We start from the raw sequence: 21,097 nt of genomic DNA on the forward strand, positions 1-21,097 counted from the left end.
TTAATTTATTTATTCATTTAGAATATGAATAATATTTTAAGTAAACTTACAAATGTTTCTGAATAGTCACTATTTATGATTCTACCACCCATTCGGAATGCAATTTCAGCTGAGAAGAACAGGCAAGAAACTCAACTGTTGCTTTTTTTTAAACAAAGGAAATTTTACAATTGAAATTTGTATAAATACAGACTTTGACAGTCATGAAACATGAAAGTCATTTGAAATTAACTTAATTCATGTCATTAAACATCATTAAACCTATTATCTAGTCATTTATAACATATAAAAAATATCCAACACTATGAAGTATTGTAGCAAATAAATAAATTGAATTGAATGGAAATTTAATATATATATCATGTAATAAATTAATAATCAAAAAGTACAGAATTTCAATGAAACTGAAAAATAAAGTACTTTAATTAAGTTTATATAAATAATATTTATACATATTCCCTATTGCATATGTACATAATATTATAAATGTAAAAGTATGTCAGCTTGTTTAAATTTAATTTGCTGTACTATGAAATGGATGTACATTTTACTACTTATTATTAATATTTAACATACGATTAGACAAAAAAGCTACAATAAAAATGAAAAGTATGTAATATAAAGTACAAAAAACATAATATAAATAGTCTTAAGACTACTGCATTTTCTTTCCTGCTTCTTTGATCTGTGAGATGGTATAGATGAATATGCATATCACAAATAAGACAGCAATCAGTGGATTTTGATATTATGGTGAGAGTCCAAGGGTTTACACTATTAGAAGGGTTCTAGTCACCTGAAAAATAAAAGAACATGAAATTATTTTCTTTTTCATTACATTTTTATCTAATGACCATATCATAAAGGTCTTAAGTTTTACAATCATGATTGTGAAAGAGATTATTGTTTGTCAGCCTAAACTGTATTAGATTAATTTAACAATAATAAATTGACATGAATAAGTAACTTATTGCATGGGTAATTGAGTCAAATTGAGTGATTTATAATATTTTAACACTTAATTATTTTTATACATCAATAGTCATCAGGTGCATGGACCACATAATAGGAAATAGTTACTATAGTTTATACCGACCTACAATACCAGTGGTGTCATTATGCATACAAAAACTTTGTTACATATGACGAGCACGCCATAATTGACGCACTACTTGTGCTCTACATAAGCGCCCAGTGGCTACATTGTCTTGAGACAACTGAGCTTGTCTCAATGTGCCAAGTATTCTTTTTTCCTGTTCTAAGTCTGTGGAGGCTAAAGTTGGAGAAGATAATCCTGCACGGTTACAAATGTTGTGTAGGACACAACAAGCTACTACTATTTTTGAAACTGTTGTGGGGTCATAATGTAACACTCTATGAACTAATAAGCATCTAAATCTCCCTTTTAGAATGCCTATTGTTCTTTCCACACTGTTTCGAGCAGTGCTATGCATAGTGTTGTAGTGTTCCTCAGGCGTTCCTGGGTTTGGGTTATTAAAAGGGGTCATCAGGTAGGGCCTCTGAGCATATCCAGAATCACCTGAAAAAAATAAAGAATAGTCATTATTTGTAATATATAATATTCCACAAAGTAGTTCAAAGATTGGAACCTTACCAAGCAGGTATACTACTTCCCCATTATTATGAAGTTTTTCTAGATGATCTTTAATTATACTATTTGTAAAAACAAAACTGTCGTGGGTTGCTCCTCCAAATGTCACATCTACATGTAAAATATTCAGATCAGCATCATTTATCTGGATAAAGAAATGCACTTACATATATAGTAGAACAAATATTAATATCAAAAATTATTCTGAATATAATTGCCAATAACTTACAATCATGACATTTCTTGCATGATAGCCTTTTCGGCAATAATAACGTTCTTCATGTTGATGAGGTCGAACCATTGATACAAGTGTACCATCAATGCAACCCAATACACCAGGGATCTTAAATTTTTCATAGAAACTGAAAATAATACCAATATATAATTCATATACATAAAAAATCATAAACTATTTAAAAATTTCTTAACAAAATATACTTTTTGTTATGCACTTAGGGATTGTTATGTTTCTTTCTTTCTTACTACCTTTGTTTTAAAGCTTGCCTTTCTTGAGAATTTTGTGGAAATCTTATATATTTCTGGACAATATTTATATTGTTTAACGCATCTATAACTTGATGAATTGCTCTGGATGCTGAGGGTTGAGAGATTAAAGTATCTAAATTATTTCCAATAAGTTTTTGGTAACTTCCATTACCCAAAAATGACAAAGTACATAATATCTACAAAAAAAATTAATGATTATTATTTTATTTACATAATAATATCAAACAGTAAAGTTGAAATTACAAACCTTTAGCCTGAGTGACAAACCTCCGGAACGGCGGCACACAGGCATATATGGTGCTAATTCACTTTCCAACATATTAATTAGGTCTTCAGACAGTCTGTAATGTCGAATATAATCCACATCACGTAAAATTGTGCGTGTATTTCGCAACTGCCTTGTTTGTTGTCGTTTTTTGTAATCATCTTCTTTTTTAGTTTCTTCTAACAAATGGATCATTATACATAAACGAGCAGCCATCGTTTTTATACACAAATTGATAATTTCAATGCTATTAAATATCACAGAATTCAAGAAAGAAAGAAATATATTAGTTGAATACTATGTAAACAGCGTAGAAAACAAAGCTTTTGAATTTGACATAAGAAATCGAGGCTGTAGGCTAGGCTGTCGGCGAAGGCGAGGCTGATTTTTGTTAGTGAATACCAAATACTATGACAAAATGTCAAATCGCACAGCCTTGAGTAGTTCCCGTTTACGCCGCTCGTCTTTGAGCTCGTCTTTGGGCGCTAGTGTCGCGTCTTAGGAATTAGTGAATACCATTTCAATATTTCATCGCTGCGCCAAGGCTGATCTCTAGGCTGTTTGTTTAGAGAATAGCACTACAGGTGCGATGCGACCCGGCGCGCTGAAAGCGAGATTTCAATTAACGAACCCCTTTCCTAGTTAGCGGAGTGTCGGTTCGATGCCCCGTTCAAATTGAATCTACTTTCCTGGTCGTTGCCTCCTGATATGAATCTGTGATGTGATATGAATTCCTCCCCTTATGCACGAGAGTACAGAGAGAGAGTAGAGTGTGTATAAAAGTATACAAGTTCGCAAGTTAACAATGTAGAAATACAATGAAATACGTAAGTGGATTAAAAAAAAATTACGGTAATTTCATTAGACAAAATTTTTAAAGTCAGAATATATTTTAAAACGAATACGCGTAGATTAACGATAATATGTTTTATAGACACGTTATTTTTTTCTTTAGTTCTCTTTACACTAAAGGGAAAGGCAAAGATTGCTGCCCATACAGCTCATGACTATTGTAAATTTAAAATATACTTTTTTTTTTATAATTAACTAATTAAAATCATTGTATTAAATTATTTTATCCTCCCCTTTTCCTAGCCGTTTTGGATTCCGCATTGAACGGACATTTTATAAGCAACCTCTTCGTTGAGATTTCAGGATAATTTTTAAATTATTTCACAAAATAAAAACACGTTATGTGTCACTATGCTTTCTATTCTCTCTCACCCCCCCCCCCCCCACACACGCACGCATAGTCTGTACTTAATTTAGCTTAAGTTACAATTCTAATAAGTTTTAATTTGAATTTAGAACGCAAAACTCTGTGTCTCCTTTTGTGCACTGGTTTCGCAAAATAAAACGGAACATAATTGTCACAAAGTTAATATGGGACTAATATAACTAAATCCTATTTATTGTAAACATAATTTTTCGGTTGTTAATTAAAAGTGTAAAACCTTTTTGTTTGAATATCATATCATCATCATCATGTTAGCCATCAATTGTTCACTGCTGAACATAGCCCTTTTCTTGTTGGGGGATTTTGCCAGTAGTTGCCACACAGGCGGTTTGGCAACTGCAGTTTGGCTTTTGGTGATGTTTCAAGAGGGAAGCTCTTGCCCATCCCTCGTCAAGTTCCATTAGTCGCCTCTTACGACACCCATAGGAAAGGAAGGGGTGGCCCATTCTATGCCATGATTACATGGCAATAAATTTCACATGAGATGTATTATTAAACGTAATTTTATTAAGCAGTGAGTAATTTACGATAGAATATATAATATATGAATGCCATATGGCATTAAGCTCGCCATTTGTACAAAGTTTTATTGTGCAATAAATAATAAATAAATATATGAAAATAACCATGATTGATGTCGGTAAATCGTATACTTTAACTATCGTATTACTTTTTAATGTAGGCTGTATTATACATTAGCTTATTAAGTTTGGCGTGTCTTTGTCTTCCATATGGAAGTGCTGCTAACGATTCAGAAAAAATCGGGTTAAGAGTGATCGGTTTAAAAATGAGTGGGTTTCGTATGTATAATTTCAATTGAACATTTCTTATTTAATTTCTTCGAATAAGGTATTGATACTTAGTATTTTATTATAAATGTCCATTTATAAAAATGTCTTTTTGTAGATAGATAGATACTCTTCATTGTTTCCTCCAAAAGATTACAATAATAAACTTATTATAAATATAAACAATTACAAGAAATAATCGCAATGAGAAAATTTGTAATGTCTGCTATTTCATCGTCATCATCATCAGCATCATCATCATATCTGCCATAACTATCCACTGCTGAACATAAACCTCTCCCTTGGAGGGTATTTCCTAGTAGTCGTCTCACTTGGCAGGCGGATTGGCCACCGCAGTTAAGCTTTGGAGATATTTTAACAGGTACGCTGCTGACCATACTTCTCCCTCCTCTAGTCGCCTCCTACGATACCCACTGGAAAGGAAGGGGTGGCCTATTATATGCCGGTAACACATGACCATTAATTTATATGTGTACCAAATTATTTCTTAAATTCGTCTATGTGTTTTTGTGCGATTGAGTGACAAACGTCCAAACATCATTATATAATTTTTAAAGTAGGAATTTAATATAAAATAAATACGACCGAGTGAATGGTGTTATCATCAATCAAAATGTGTTAACATAGTTTAGGTATATATATATTTATTTATTTAAAGGAATACCAACAGCATATTGCATTATAACATATAGGTATAACAAACATTAAATATAATACAATATTAATGCACATGCCTATTAAAGGTATCCACAGCATTAATTAGAGTGTATTAAAATTTTATATTTAGTTTAAAAAAATATTTAACTAGAAACGTGTTAGCGTTTTTTTTTTTTTTAATAAAACGCAACCCTAACACTTGAATGCGAATACAGCGGCCGACAATACGCTAATGATAGCATCGCATGTCGTGCCGACTGCAAATTGGACGATTATGTGTTTACGTTACGCGTCATCGGTGCACATTCACTGTTCGGATTATACGGTCCAATCGAGACCTTGGACGAGCTGTGGTTTTTTTAAAGCGACTCCCAAAACGAGGTGCTTCTCTAGTTTTTTTTTTTTTTTAAGGAAGAAAATAACAATGATTCAATTCCGTAGCTGTCATGTTATTAAGTTAGTAACATTAAATACAGTTTGTTTTGATTTTGTTTTCAAGTGACTTCCAGAGGCCTACCTCTGGAAGTCTAACTTAACTATATAACTTCCTAAAGTTCTAAATTCATCCGTATTATTTGTTCCGCGTTTATGTCGTCAATTCTGATTCGATTTCAATGATTTTTTTTGTTATTAATAGGTATAACCCTCCTTTCCCTAGGGGGGAAAGGGATTGTTAGTAATGGAGACTGAGAATCCCATTGCTAGCAATATACCCAACCAGGTCGACCTCCTCGCGGTTCTCCCTGGAAAAAACTATCATGGTTAATTCCTGATGAATTCATCATGATAGGCTAACTGGCCTGTTTTCATTCTCATCTATCACTCTTCACTGGCGCTCCGCAAGCGTATACCGATAGCGCAGGCGGGGTTACCATACCATTTTCACCCATCAAAAGTTTTGGTTTTTGATGTAAATGGCATAATTTTTTATTACGTTGACTAATAGGTTTTATGTTTTCACTGTTTCAAAGGATTGAAATTTGAGTTTTTGGTATTAATTTCAACTTAATATCCTCCATGCGTTCCTGGTAAAAAGGGTCGGTACAGACGGACACACCCAGTTTTCCTTCTGAGAAACGGAACCCTAAAAATTCTTTAAACCACACAATTCTCAATATTGGGGGCAAAGGAATTGTTAGTAATGGTGACCCAATAGCCTCTTTACTAGCAATATACCCTGTCAGGTCGCCCTCCACGTGGTTCCCCCTAGAAACCATCGTGAACAATGCTTGTTGAATTCGTCACGATGGGCTAATTTACCTGCTTCATCCTCACCTTATCATTTCTCACTGGTGCCCCGCCAGCGTATACCGATAGCGCAGGCAGGGTTACCATTCCATTATCATTCATTGAGAAAAATAGGTTCTAACATAATAAACTAATATATTAAATGTATAACTTACTATGTTAGCTTAGCATTTTGTCATTAGTGTAACCGTTAAAGTTATTTGGAGCGTGACGTGTTATGTTACTGTGGCATAGTATTCGGAGTAATTTGTAACATGCTATCCTTAATTATGCTGATTGTTGAGTCCAACTGACTGCAGTATTGTCCATTCTAGCCATTAGTACATTGCTAGCAATACACCCTGTAAGGTCGACCTCCACACGATTTCCCTAGAAACTTGGGTTGTTTTTATCTTTTTTTTTTTATATACAACTTAGAATGGCAAACAAGCTGGCGGTCCATCTGATGGAAAGCGGCAACCGCCGTGAGCAGCACCATGGACACAACAGAGTACACTGCTTCGCCCATGATACCCCCATGCGTTCATGCCATTCCTGAGGATTCAGATGTTATTCCTCTGTACACAGTAAATTCACGCCATATCCCACCCTTCAAACCGAAACATAGCCATGCAAACAACTGTTTCACGGTTGAAACACGAATGGGACAGAGGTACCCAAGCAATCGACTTTTGTACAAACATCTTAAATTTATATTAAGTTTATATATGAAATACGGACGCGTGTGTTTGTTTATTCAGCCAAACATAGGAAGTTACTTTCGACTCGGCATCGACTAGCGGAGGATTACCAAGCCACACACCCAAAGTCGAGAACATCCGATTCTGTTAATATTTGCCTAGTGTTTATTTGTTTTATTAACAAACTCAAGTTTTGATTACAATAATTAAAATCCCTATTACTTGCTAAGTTTATAAGATCAATAAGTAAAGCTTTTATGGGTATACGTTGGTGAGTGATGATAGGCGAGGATGAAGTAACTCAGGTCAGTTGATCCATCGTAATGAATTCTGCAGGAATTACTTACGATGGTTTCCAGAAGGGACCGCGTGGCAGGCGACCAAATAGTTTTTGAAACAAAATATAAAGTCACTGCCATTCTCCTGAATAATATAGGTCCCTGCTTACCCTACTAGGAATCTGACGTAAACATAGATAAAATTTGTTACCCGACTAACACCGTCTGTACACTATTCGCATAATTATGTCAATGGTGTACAGAGGGGGGAAAGGGATTGTTAGTAATGGGGTCAAATAGCCCCATTACTAGCAATATACCCTCTCAGGTCGACCTCCACGTGGTTGCCCCTGGAAACCATCGTGGCTAATTCTAGTTGAATTCGTCAGGATGGGCTAACTGACCAGCTTCATCCTCATCTATCATCCATCACTGGTGCCCCGCCGGTGTATACCGATACCGCGGGTGGGGTTACCATTCCATTATCACCCATTAAAAAAAATGGTGTACAGACAATTCTAGATTCTAAGAGCTAATGTTTCACTGTCTTTATAGTATCGCTATCGAGTCCTTCGACGAATGGGTTGAATGGCAGTATAGGACTTGACTTTGAATTAGGTTCTCAGAAGATTCTCATATCAAAGCCGAATACGGAATCAAAACAATTGGGCGTGGCGTTAGTCGCGAATCGCGCGAAACGAGAAACGCCATCCAGTCGTTCGCAGCTACGCCGCGTCGACACACGTAGCGTTCACTCACGTTCGAAATTCGAAAATCGCGCGCTTTTAAGTGCTTATGTGTGTGTGTGTGTAATTCGAAATTGGATAATCCAGTGATTTTTTTGTGTATGTGTGTGAACCCTCGATCAGTCTTTTAACGAGATTGAAGTCTGAGGGTAGTTGTCACGTGGATTTTTTTCTGTCTTTGTCTTGGTATGTTTTAAGTATACTCAAAGTCAGTCGGACTGGTCTGTTTACATTTATGTTAAGCACCATCGATAAATATACATTGAATCATAATTCCAAATTCAAATGTGATGATTTTTTTTTATGTTTGGTCCAGGCGTGAATGCGTGCGGTATTTTTCTTATCCACCGTCTAAAACAAATTGTATAATGATTTTATACTTATGGTTTTTCTATTTTTTTTAATGTATGAAAATTGAGTCTGCTCATGATGAACGAACTCAGGTCGGTTGGCATATCGTGATGAATTTACCAGGAATTGAGCACCACGGTTTCTAATGGGATAACACAGCGCTTGATTTTTTAAGGCGTATAACAATGGGGTTGTAGTCCCTGTAACTAGCAATAGCCTTTAATCCCGTGTCATTATTTAAGTATATTTATAAAAGAATATTTTAGATTAATATATTTTTTGAAAATAATGATTCTGGAAGGTCTTCAAAGGAAGATATTGCCACGGGCTAAATACTTGCAGTTCGAAAACTTTGTCATTTTCAGTTTCCATGAAATTAACTTTTATATTAAACCCTCAAAGGTAAAGTCATTAAAATTTTTAGAACACTCGTTTTTTTTTTAGTACTATCTCCGCGACACTACATGACCGGGATGGGATATATTTATCGTCCGGGATAAAAATAGTCTATGTTCTTGTCCATTCTATATTACGTGTATGCCAAATTTCAAGGCCATTAGTTTTTGTACATTAGAGTACGAAGAACTAATAAACTACAAATATATATAAGTGTAAATAAATTTGTTTTTCTATTATTTAAATGGATATGATAACATTGTTTATTTTAATACTAGCTTTTACCCGCAACTTGGTATTGTATCTATGGTTTGGGGATAAAACATATATCCTTCCCTGTCTCTTATAATATGTATATACGAAATTTCATAGTGATTGGTTAAGCCGTTAAGACGCTAAGAGGTAACAAACAAATATACAAACTCACTTTCTCATTTATAATAATAGAAAACGTGTTTATACAATCTAAGTATGTGTTTAATTAATTTATTTAATTTAAAATGAATTTTTAATTAAAAATCCATTCGTCGACATTTAAGTTCCCTTAATTGCCTCTTACGACACCCATGAGAAAGTAAGGGCTGGCCCCTTCTGTGGCGAAGGACCACGCGGCATAATCTTAGTATAGATAACATTAAAGTAACAAATAATAATAATATTATAATATAATAATAATGTAAATTATGATCTCAATCAATTGCCTTGAAATATTTATCTTATAAATCGTTTAATAGAAACAAACAATGAATTATTTATATTCATAATATCTATAGGTCGTTTATTTCCGATGGCGGAATAATTGCATATTATTATTTATGATCGATTCATTCATTAAATGGTAATTCATTTGTGTGTAGGTTAGATTGGATACCGATCCCATAACTATCTATATACTGGGTTTTTCATTGTGGTGGAAACAGGTTTCCCATTTCAATATCGTCCATATTGATCAGTTATTTATTTTCCAATATGTTAAAAGTCCAATGTTATTTTTTTTAATAATAAACTTCGTTATTGGACCAAGTATATAGATATTGTAACTATAATATATGGATGTTGCTATATATTACGTACCCTTGTAGGTACTATGCCAAAGGATCTTATTAATAACTAGCTTTTACCGCGACTTTGTTCTCATAACTGGGATGGAATGGTCGTAAAAGATCACTAACATTTTGATCACTGGCCGGGATAAAACATAGGTTATATCCTTCTCCATCCCATATAGGACGTGTAATCCAAGTTTCATAGTAATACCTGTTAAAGCACTAATAACGTAACAAACAAACAAATTCACTTTCACATTTATAAGGATATTAATGATCCAGCCCGTCTTTGTATGGTTAGACAGAATTTTCAAAAATCATATATGTAGTCCATTTGACTCTCTGATTGTCTAGCTTTCTATACAAGAATGATTTTTTTAAATTAATCAGTTTTTGAGTTTATACATTATATCGAGGCTTTCCCTAAAAAACTACAGCATGGGGTTCTTCAAAAAAGGGTGTATTTATTAAGGTTTCATAAGGGTCGGCAACGCGCGCGTCACATCCCTACTGTTATAGACGTCCATAGGCTACAATAACTACATTCCCTATCAGACGGGCCGTATGCTTGTTTTCCGTTGAAGTAATATAAAAAAATTACAAACAATCGAAAATTTTATTAACATTTTTAGCTAGCTTTCTATACGTGAATGAATTTTTAAAATTAATCAATTTTTGCTTTTTTTTCTTTAAAAGGTTTCTTAAGAGTCGACAATGCGCGCGTAACATCCCTGTGTTACAGACGTCTATAGGCTACGGTAACCTTGTTTATTATCAGACGGGCTGTATGCTTGTTTTCCATTGAAGTAATGAGAAAAAAAAATAAACAATTGAAAATTTCTTTATAATTTTTTTTATACCACTCTGAGGTGGCAAATAAGCATACGGTCTACCTCATGATAAGCGGTTACCGTAGTCTATAAACGCCTGCTATACCAGGGGTATTACGCGCGCGTTGCCGATCCTAAAGAAACCTCTTTACGCCCCTTTTGAAGGACTCCATGCTGTAGTCTCTTGGGAAAATCTACTTTATAATTATAGATTGCCTTGATTCCTAATAATCTTGTTATTGTTCCCATTCTTAATTTCAGATTTCAAAGCTACTTACAATAGCGAATCGAATGCCTTGCTAATTAATTTAGATAAGTTATATGAATATATATGCGAAACAGTAGCCGAGCCGGTATAAAACCTCGATGCGAGTGGGCCGCGTGTTGTACAGAATTCATAATGGCTTCGAGATTTTTTTTATGGTGTCTCCATCCTTAAATGATGATGGATGGCTTGGCTGCGTATGGACTTTCTATTAGGTGTATCTGGGGTATATCTTTATAAATTGCAGGCAACGGATTTAGTTGTAACCGCCGCTGAATGTAGCGGTTCGGAATTTGAAATTTGCAATTTGAAATTGTGCTTCGTAAAAGGAATAACGACTTTAGTTCATAGACGTGTTTAGGTAGGAGCGGGGTGCTAGGAATTAACCACGATGGTTTCCAGGAGGGACTGCGTGAATGTTGATCTGACAGAACTGGCAGTCTCCCTTACTAATAACTCCCTCTCTGTCGGTAGCAGTGCGTGAGGCTTGAAATTACGATTTTTGGCTTTTGTTACAAATACTATTTTAAATTTTAATAATAGAAATATTTAAAAATATGTATTAGTATGTTTGTTACATCTTGGCGTCTTGAGGCCTTTTTTACAAAGGATGATAATGGACTGGTAACCTCGCCTGCGTTAACGGTATTCGCTGGCGGGGCACCAGTGGGGCAAAATTAGTGAGAATGAAAGGGCAGGTCCGTTAGACCATCGTGATGAATAAACTTAGAATTCAGCACGATGGTTTCCAGGGATACCATGTGAAGGCCGACCTGAATTATAAGAATATACCCTATATTGCACGCAATGAGACTGCTCTACCAGTTACTAACAATCCCTTCCCTGAGAGAGCTTACCTGTAACTGTGGTATATTTACAAATTTGTTATACATATACTTACTATACGAGGTGGAGCAGGATATGGGCTACTTTATCTCAGTCAGTGACCACGTCCCGATCACACGGATGAAGTCGCGGGTAGAAGCCAGTATAAAAATATATAATGAAATCTCACTCTAGTATATGTACACGTGTATGTATCAGGGTTCCCGCCACTTGCCTGTAGCATCTGACAGCTGACAAGCCACGTTGGGTTGGCTTCCGTGACACTTTCGGGAAGCGGCGGCGAGTTCGTGTGACACTTTCAGGAAATAAGCCCGTGGCACGACGCGTGACGTTTATAGGAATAAGGGAAATGTGTGCAATTCTTATTGATATTTTATAACCACCAACGATGTTAAAGAGCATAGGGGTGTGTAAGATAATTTTTCGAACGTGAGGAGGAGGGTTAAAAAAGACACAAATGTACTCTCAGCCATGCCTGCGAAGCTGTACTGGCATCTTGGTGTAGGCATCACATCAGATTTCGGAGTGGGTTCTAAAAATAGACTTATGTTGAAGAGTGCGATCTGTTACGTGGCGAATGATAAGATTTGTTTTTTAAAAACTAGCTTTATTACTTTACACAGAAATAGTACAATTAGATGTTTACAATATGAATTCGGAAATGGAACTGTCTCGAACTGATTTGAGGCAGTATTTATATAAGGTGAGTTTATCGGAGAGGGGTTCTCGACTAATGATAACATGATGCTCATGGTACACAATTGCGAATACAGATAAATATTACTCATCAGCTAATGGTATTGTAACAAAGGCTAATGGTGTATGATTTCATGACAGTGGTATTTTATCAGAGAGGAGCTTTTGGCAAAGGCTTTTTAGTTAGCGATTACATTGTACTTACAAATACAAATAGACATTCCAAAATATAGATAAACATTACAGATAAACATTACTTATCGTAACAAAGACTTGTTAGTCATTACTTATCAACTATCAATATATTACTTATCAACTAGCATTTTAGCAAAAGACTTATTAGTCACAACATAACAGTCATAGCACAACATATTAGTCATAACATAACAGTCATTACATAACACCTCCCCTCTTAGAATAAAGATTGAGTTTTGTTACTCGATCTTTGATGAAGGTGTGGAGTGGCGACGTCATCGCTTTCATCTTCGGATATACACGACGTCGTTCTCGGTTCCAATGATGCCATGGGAATTTCGATGTGTTGACGGCGTTGAGAGCGATCGAAGCAGTTATTAAAAATCTGGATGCAGCCATCTCTACGTTGTGTTGTGGTGAATTGAAAACGTCTCTTGTGACACTTATAACACAAACACGTTAGCATGGCTAACCCAATAGCTATGCTGGAAATTGAGAGTTTTGTGGAATATTTTTCAACAAAAGTAGCTTGATTATCTTTTAATAGTTTAGAGTGTTGATTTATTTGTTCCTTTATGGTGTTGAGAGAGTCCAACGCTATGTTATTCAATTTTATTGGAAGAAGTTCTGGTTCTCTAATATTTAAGTTTTCAGGAATGCAGATTTGTTCCAGATCTACGGTGACAATAGGGTGACTAATATTTGTCGATAGATTTTCTTCAGCTAGTAGTGTAACGAAGGCAGTGTACATTTTACAGCCATTTTCCAATGATATGATGCCGGCTCCGGAGATTTCACCGTGGTTTGTTTCATCTTTACATTCTAGGGTATACGGCGTTGTATGTTGTAAGATGTAGATCCATTTATTGTTTCTGATGGGTTGCAGTGTGTTAATATTCGCCGAAAACGTAGTAACTTGACAAATTTCTGGCACGTCTTGTCTTGTTGTCGTAAGTATGGCAGTTTCACAGGTAGGCCTGGTGTTCACGTTATATACTGGGAGATCGTTGCAGACTTTTGTTTCCGTAACAAAGTTCTTACATTTTCCCAAGTCGTTCATTGTGACGTATTGCTGTCTGTTACTGTTCATGGCAAGAAATGTTTGCTCTGGGAGGATCGTGGAATATAAGGTTGATGAGGGATGCAGAATAGGAATAGAGTATATGTGATATAAGGTAAACCTATCGTTTCTAACTAAAGGGAATTCTAAAATATATATAATTTTATTCATATAGATATAAGATGTAATCGAAGCAGATTCGAGGATTTGATGTATGTTTGATAGCTTTATAGGAGCTACTAGATTTTTATTCACTCTAGCGGGACTTGAGGATAATAATTCTTTATATAAACGGTTAATTGATATAATCGAAGGGTGAATGGCTCCTGATTTAATGAACAAAATGCTTATTATTATGTCGTCAATGTCTTTTTCTAATGATGTTACTGACTCTAGTATTTGTATCGCTAGCGTGGATATTTCTTCAGAAATGGTAAGGTTGAAAATTAATTTGTTCGTGGTATTAAAATAAGAATTAACTTTAGCAATGTTTTCGTTGATTAAATGTTCGTCGTAAGAGATTTTCAGTAAGGTTTCGTTAAAATTTTTAATTGTCGAAGAGATTATCTGTAGTTGTTGTCTTAGGATTGCGTCAGTCGAAATCTGTTGTCTTTCTAACTGTTCGATACATTCATTGTAGTGTTTCGCATCTTTGGCGTCAGGTGTTCCGATAAGCCATTTTAATATTGAGCTTACACCGTCTATAAGTTCACGTTTACTACGTTTGTTATTTAAGCTACCTGCGGTATAGTAGTTTAATTCGCTTAATCTGGAGTCTATTTTGTTTAGACTGGCTTTGATGAAAGAACTTGTCGTAATTACGCTCGGTAGTGTCGTGTGTCTAGCGACGAGATTTTGATAATTTTGTGTGAGTCTTTTTATAGAATCATGAGTTAAAAATAGTGGTTCTAAGTCTCTATACACTAATAATTTCCACGAATTTTCAGAGATTAGAATTTCTCCGTTTTCTTCAAAATAGAGACCTGATTTTGAAGGTATGGGTAGTATTCGGGTATCCCCTTCAACAAAAGTTGAGGAGTACCTGTAAAGATATATATATATTTTTAAGGTTATTATTTGTATAGTTTTCCTTTAATAAATTTATATATTTTATATAAGATAACGTAAAAGATTAATTTAATGATAGAACATATTACGAAACTAATATATGGATTATTCATTAAACGTTCTAATTTTTTCTTTAGACTATCCTCGTCATATACTACGGGAGAGGTTGTAGGGTGTGCCATGGTTTGCACCCTGAAATAAAATGAATAACTTATATATATATATATGTATACTCTGACTTACTTTAGTACCTTAACCTAAAATTAAAAGTTATAGTTTTTCGGTAGTTGGTTCACACAATGGCCTTAGGCGATTAGCATGCACCATTTGATTTTTGCCTGACTTTTGTATGACGTAATTCTCATTGAATCCGAGTCGGGTTACGACGTAAGGACCATCCCATTTATTTTCCAAATTGTTTGGATTCGGTACTTTCAACATAACCTTGTCGCCTATACTGAACTTGGCTATATTCCTTATATTACCATCATAACGTTCTTTAGCTTTTTCTTTCATATTTTGTACGTTGCGACGGGCAATATCTCGTGACACCTTAAGTCGTTCGTTAAGATCGCGCAAATAATCATACGTTGTGTAATCGTTGTTTTCTTTAAACGAATATAATGATCGAGGTTTGTAACCGAATAGTAGTTCGTGAGGTGTGAGACCGGTTGATTGATTAATTGATGTATTATGGCACATAACAGCAAAGGGTATTATTTGATCCCAATTTGATTGATTTCGCTTATGGTACATTCTTATATGGTCACGCAGAGTAGCGTGGAAACGTTCGAGAGCACCGTTCGTCTGCGGATGGTAAGCAGTACTGACAGTATGATTGGATCCGAGTAATTTCATAAGTTGTTTAACGACGTTGTTAACAAACTCGGTGCCTTGGTCTGAATGGAATCTTTTGGGTATGCCGTAGTGTTGACAGAAGGTCAATAATGCTTTAGCTATCGTTGTTGCTTGTTTGTCTATTATAGGATAGGCTTGAACGAATCTAGTCAGATCATCTTGTAGCGTGAGTATGTATTTATTTGAATCATTGGTTACTTCTGAGTATGACACTAAATCGATTGTTACGCGTTCAAATGGTTCGTTGAAAGAAGAAGTGATAACCATAGGGGCTTTGTAGGTTTTTCTTTGGATTTTATTTCGTTGGCAAACTTGACAATTTTCTATATAATTCTTAATAGTATCGGACATTCCTTTCCAGAAATATTCGGTTCTAATTTTACGCGTAGTTTCTACTATGCCTCTGTGACCTGCTAAGGGGTCATCATGGAAAGTTTTCAGGATCTCGGGAATTTCCTCTGATGTGGGATTTTTAACCTTATTTTCACATATAGTAATCTTACACTCGTATACATCAGCAAGATAAGCTGTGATATGGAGTTGTTCGTTGCCCTTGAGTTTACAAGTATGGTCATTTTTTAAGTCAGGAATGTGAAGTGATTTTAAACTGTAATTTTGTAAGCAGTTAAGGAGAATTTTGAAATAACTTTCGGAGTTCCATGAGTCAAAGTGTGTAGGTCTTAAACAACCAAATATGATGTTCTGGTTCTTGTCTGAGACTAGGAGATCGACGTCATAGAGTTCTTTGACTTTATTTAAATATGGATCTACTTGAGAACACATAGAGATAGCTTCGTTAAAAAGGTCGTTTTTATCGGATAGTTCGCATGAAGAGGGTATAAATATGTTTTTGTGACGGTCGTCTAAGAGGCGATCTGAGGAAATATGAAGGTTTGGAGTGTCGAAACTATATGAGGAATTTTGCATGAAGTATTCGTAATTCATTTGTAAATAATCTTCAGGAATGTTTTCGCATGTGTTAGGAGGTTCGTTTTCAGTATTATCGATAACATTGGTGTTATGAATAGGAGGTCGTGAGAGTGCGTCCGCGTTAGTATTGTTTTTACCCGCTTTATAGATAACTTCGTACTCGTATTCTTCAAGTTTAAGGCGCCAGCGAACTAAACGACTGCCCGGGTCTTTAATAGAAAAAAGCCATGTTAGGGGCTTATGGTCAGTCACGATTTTAAACTTTCGACCAAATAGATAAGGTCTAAAATGTTTAACAGCCCAAACAATTGCCAGTAACTCGCGTTCAATTGTCGAATAGTTACTTTCGGCCTTATTAAGAGTGCGCGAGGCGTATGCGATAGGTAAGTCTTTACTTATTTCGCCTTGAGATAAGACGGCACCTATTGCGTTAATCGAAGCATCTGTGGTTAGAATAAATTCCTTAGCGAAATCGGGATATTGTAATATAGGAGGATTGGTAAGGAGACGTTTACATTCGTCAAATGAATTTTGTTGGGTCGTACCCCATACGAAAGGCACGTCCTTTTTTAACAGGCTCGTAAGAGGCTTTGTTAGTTTACTGAAGTTAGATATGAATCGACGGTAGTATCCTGTGAGGCCTAGGAACGCTTTAATATCTTTACAAGACTTAGGAATAGGAAAATCTCGAACAACACGTACTTTATCTGGATTCGGTTTGACGCCTTCATTGGATATTATGTGACCTAGATAGGCTACTTCGCGTCTAAGAAATTCGCATTTGTCAGGTTGTACTTTAAGATGATATTTGCGGAGACGAGAGAATACTTCTTGAAGTTTTTGTTCGTGTTCTTGGAGGCTAGAGGCAAAGATAACGATATCGTCGAGATAGACAAAACATCTTTCTCCTTGTAATCCACATAATACAGAGTCCATTACTCGTTGAAACGTAGCTGGGGCGTTTTTTAACCCGAAAGGCATTCGTTTGTATTCGTAATGGCCGTAAGGGGTACTGAAAGCTGTTTTAGAGATGTCATTGGGGTCGACTTCCAGTTGGTGGAATCCTGATGCGAGGTCTAACGTAGTGAAGTATTGGGAGTGTCCTAATTTATCTAGTATGTCCGTAATGTTAGGAAGGGGATAACTATCACCCACTGTGACTTCGTTTAATTTACGATAATCTATGACTAAACGCCATTTTTGTTTCCCGGAAGCATCTAGTTTCTTAGGTACTACCCAAATAGGGCTACTCCAAGGGGAATTGCTAGGTCTAATGATATCCTGGTCTAGCATGTTCTTTACTTGGGTTTTTATTTCATTTTCGTGAACTTGAGGTAAGCGATATGTTTTGGCATGAATGGGTACGTTAGTGGTAGTAGGGATTTGATGCTTTGTATGGTTACTGAATGACAATGAGTCACCTTCTAGGAAAAATATGTCACTGTATTCAGAAATAATTTTATCTAATGATGTTGACTCTTCTTTATTTAAATGGTCTCGTCTGATAAGGGACAATACTTTCTTTTGTCTGTCGGTCTGCGATATCGAGTTAAAATTATGAAGTGGTTGACTATTGTTATTTTTTGTTAATTCGTCAATGTTAATAGGCTGGACTTCGATATTTGGTGTTTTAATGACTTTATCGGAATTATTAGTGTTTATACAAGTAATTGAAAATGTATTGTTTCGAACGTTGACTATAGCGTGAGGAATAATAACGCCGTTGCTTATAGTTTGTTTTTCGACTATTGCTGTCCCAGAGTTGATACTATTTGTGTTACACGTAATTACGGTTTCTGTTCGACTACTAATTATTCGTTTATCAGTGATAGTATTATTTTCAGGATATTCGCCCATATAATGAAGTTTATACGATTTACTGCCTATTCTCATCGTTTTGGATTGAATAAAAATGTTACAATTAAATTTAGTCATGAAGTCGTTTCCCAGAATACCGTCTGCTTTTATATTAAGGTTGGCGACGTGGAATTTGAATTCAGGTAAATCATCTAGGGATATGTTGGCAGTTCCTGATGTGATTGTCGAAGTTTGGGTGCTAGAGATACCTACAATTGACACGATGTTGGATTTATCCAAAGCAATTGAACCTATTTTATCGTCTCTGATAACTGAGATTCCTGCTCCCGTGTCTATTAAGAGAGTGACGGGTGTTTCTTTAATGAAAAAAGTACAGTGTAGTAGATTTTCAGGTGGCACGTCATTTAATGCAGATATAGCGAACGATTTGATATGAGTTTTTCTTTTCAAGGATTTAGATTTGTCTTTCGACCTAGATTTTGATTTGCGACTGGATTTAGTGAATATTGTAGAGTTAGAATTATCGATACTAGTGGATTTAGGATTTTGTGTAAAGCCTAGGGTTTGGGGCTGGTTACCCTGTCCGTTAGTTTCGGCTATAATGATTTCGTGAGTTTGAGTAGATATGGAAGATTTAGAATTCGAATTTTGATGAATATGATGAAAGTTAGGAAGTTTACTCGTTTGCGTACTAGCGTCACAAAATCGTTTTTGATAACAGGACATGTTCCGTACCTGATTATTTTTAACTATGGAGCTAGTACTAGCCGGTCCCCGATGGACTGAATGCGGCGTATAAGCGTTAAACTTCCTCGAAATTTGATTATTTTCTAAGAATCTATTTGTAGGTCCTCCAGGTTTAATTCCTGGGTCGATGTCTGTGTTTGATGAGGTGAGCAAGACGTTAAAGCGGTTTCCACCGAACTGCTCGCTTCGCTGGCCGCTAAATGGTTTAAATTATTTATTTTAGCGGCAGGTAATGCACGGAAATTTTGTTGGGGCGATATATTCTGTTCTTGTAACGAGTTTCTGATATTATTATTATATGCTCGTTTCCTACAATCGGCGATGAGGTGGCCTGGTTTCTTACAGTAATTGCAAATAACGTTTTGATATGGTGGCGTTTTTGATGTATTCTGTTGGTATATATTAGGAGGTCGCGTCATCGATCGATTGTCAATCGTAAATTTTACGTGCGGTCTAGGACTATTAACAGACCTACTAGCGGCTGATACTCTAAATAGTGCCTGCCTAGCATTATTCATTGCTCGAATTTTGTCTTCCTGTAGCGCGAAACGACCTGCGTCGGAGAGATTACTAAAGTTTTTAGTTCTCAGCATTGCTCCTACGTCTGAATTAATTCCGTTGATAAATACCGATAAGGCGGTTTCTTCTGTGGTCGCTAACCGACCTGCGAGCGTCTCATCTAAAATTTCCGCTGTTAGTTTTTCTACGATTTTACTCCTACAGAGGTCTACCCGGTGAAAATATTCAGTCATTGTTTCGTTTGGTTTTTGGAACATAGACTGTAGTTCTAGGCTTAGATGGCTAATCGTTTTTACATGCGAGAATTTTTCGATAAGGAACGATCTGAGCTCAATCCATGTTTTGTATTGTTTACAATGGACATCGGAGGCACCTGAGCCAGTGATGTTATTTAAAACGTATACTAAGAGGATTGATTCTTGTTCTAAAGAGGCTAAAGCAAAGGCAGAATTGCAAGATCGAACAAATCTATATAGTTGGTTATTTTCTTTGGTGTCAAACGTCGGAATTAATTTTAATAATGTAGAGATATCTAGAGCCATTCTTTCGTTTTTTATTTCTAGTGGCATTAGAAAGGTATATAGGAAAGAAAAGAAAAATAAATATATATATAAAAAGAATTAGGATAGATGCGATTTAAAGGATTTAGAGAGCGAACAAATTCAAACCACTCACCATAACAATACAAGTATTTGGAGCTGCATGTTCGGCGAAGTGTTTCAAAAGCCTGTAGCTACCGCGCGTTGCTCTGCTGGGCGATGCTGTCCCGATGATCAACTGCACGTTGCACTTCGTCTTATGCGAGATCCTACCGACTGCGCCAAATTTGTTACGTGGCGAATGATAAGATTTGTTTTTTAAAAACTAGCTTTATTACTTTACACAGAAATAGTACAATTAGATGTTTACAATATGAATTCGGAAATGGAACTGTCTCGAACTGATTTGAGGCAGTATTTATATAAGGTGAGTTTATCGGAGAGGGGTTCTCGACTAATGATAACATGATGCTCATGGTACACAATTGCGAATACAGATAAATATTACTCATCAGCTAATGGTATTGTAACAAAGGCTAATGGTGTATGATTTCATGACAGTGGTATTTTATCAGAGAGGAGCTTTTGGCAAAGGCTTTTTAGTTAGCGATTACATTGTACTTACAAATACAAATAGACATTCCAAAATATAGATAAACATTACAGATAAACATTACTTATCGTAACAAAGACTTGTTAGTCATTACTTATCAACTATCAATATATTACTTATCAACTAGCATTTTAGCAAAAGACTTATTAGTCACAACATAACAGTCATAGCACAACATATTAGTCATAACATAACAGTCATTACATAACAGATCCCATGTCTTAATTTGGAAAAATTACATGCATGCATAACATTCCCAGGTGTCATGGGCGTAGCAGCGT

General features: G+C 35.6%; 3 protein-coding genes across 4 annotated transcripts; all 3 read right to left on the reverse strand.

Moving 5' to 3' along the window:
- Positions 1 to 410: 410 nt before the first annotated feature.
- Positions 411 to 2,618, reverse strand: LOC116413476 (putative nuclease HARBI1). Of its 2 annotated transcripts, XM_052891861.1 has the most exons (6): positions 2,367 to 2,618; positions 2,099 to 2,295; positions 1,842 to 1,974; positions 1,616 to 1,757; positions 1,097 to 1,540; positions 411 to 796 (listed from the first exon to the last, which is right to left on the reverse strand). In XM_052891861.1, exons 1-5 carry the CDS (start codon positions 2,598 to 2,600, stop codon positions 1,137 to 1,139), a joined length of 1,110 nt encoding a protein of 369 aa, XP_052747821.1. In that variant the 5' UTR covers positions 2,601 to 2,618; the 3' UTR covers positions 411 to 796; positions 1,097 to 1,136. The 2 variants fall into 2 exon arrangements, with proteins under 2 accessions (XP_052747821.1, XP_052747820.1); XM_052891860.1 differs by having other exon boundaries at positions 411 to 1,540.
- A 9,843-nt stretch (positions 2,619 to 12,461) lies between these two features.
- Positions 12,462 to 20,589, reverse strand: LOC128200010 (uncharacterized). Its single transcript, XM_052891858.1, has 2 exons — positions 20,340 to 20,589; positions 12,462 to 14,766 (listed from the first exon to the last, which is right to left on the reverse strand). Exons 1-2 carry the CDS (start codon positions 20,366 to 20,368, stop codon positions 12,882 to 12,884), a joined length of 1,914 nt encoding a protein of 637 aa, XP_052747818.1. The 5' UTR covers positions 20,369 to 20,589; the 3' UTR covers positions 12,462 to 12,881.
- On the reverse strand, positions 19,144 to 20,346 carry LOC128200012 (uncharacterized). The gene has a single exon (XM_052891862.1). The coding sequence runs from the start codon at positions 20,231 to 20,233 to the stop codon at positions 19,229 to 19,231; it is 1,005 nt and encodes a 334-aa protein (XP_052747822.1). The 5' UTR covers positions 20,234 to 20,346; the 3' UTR covers positions 19,144 to 19,228.
- Positions 20,590 to 21,097: the final 508 nt, after the last annotated feature.

Source organism: Galleria mellonella, unplaced genomic scaffold (genome assembly GCF_026898425.1).
Source record: "Galleria mellonella isolate WM207_F2 unplaced genomic scaffold, CSIRO_AGI_GalMel_v1 utg146, whole genome shotgun sequence".
Taxonomy (NCBI): Eukaryota; Metazoa; Arthropoda; class Insecta; order Lepidoptera; family Pyralidae; genus Galleria; species Galleria mellonella.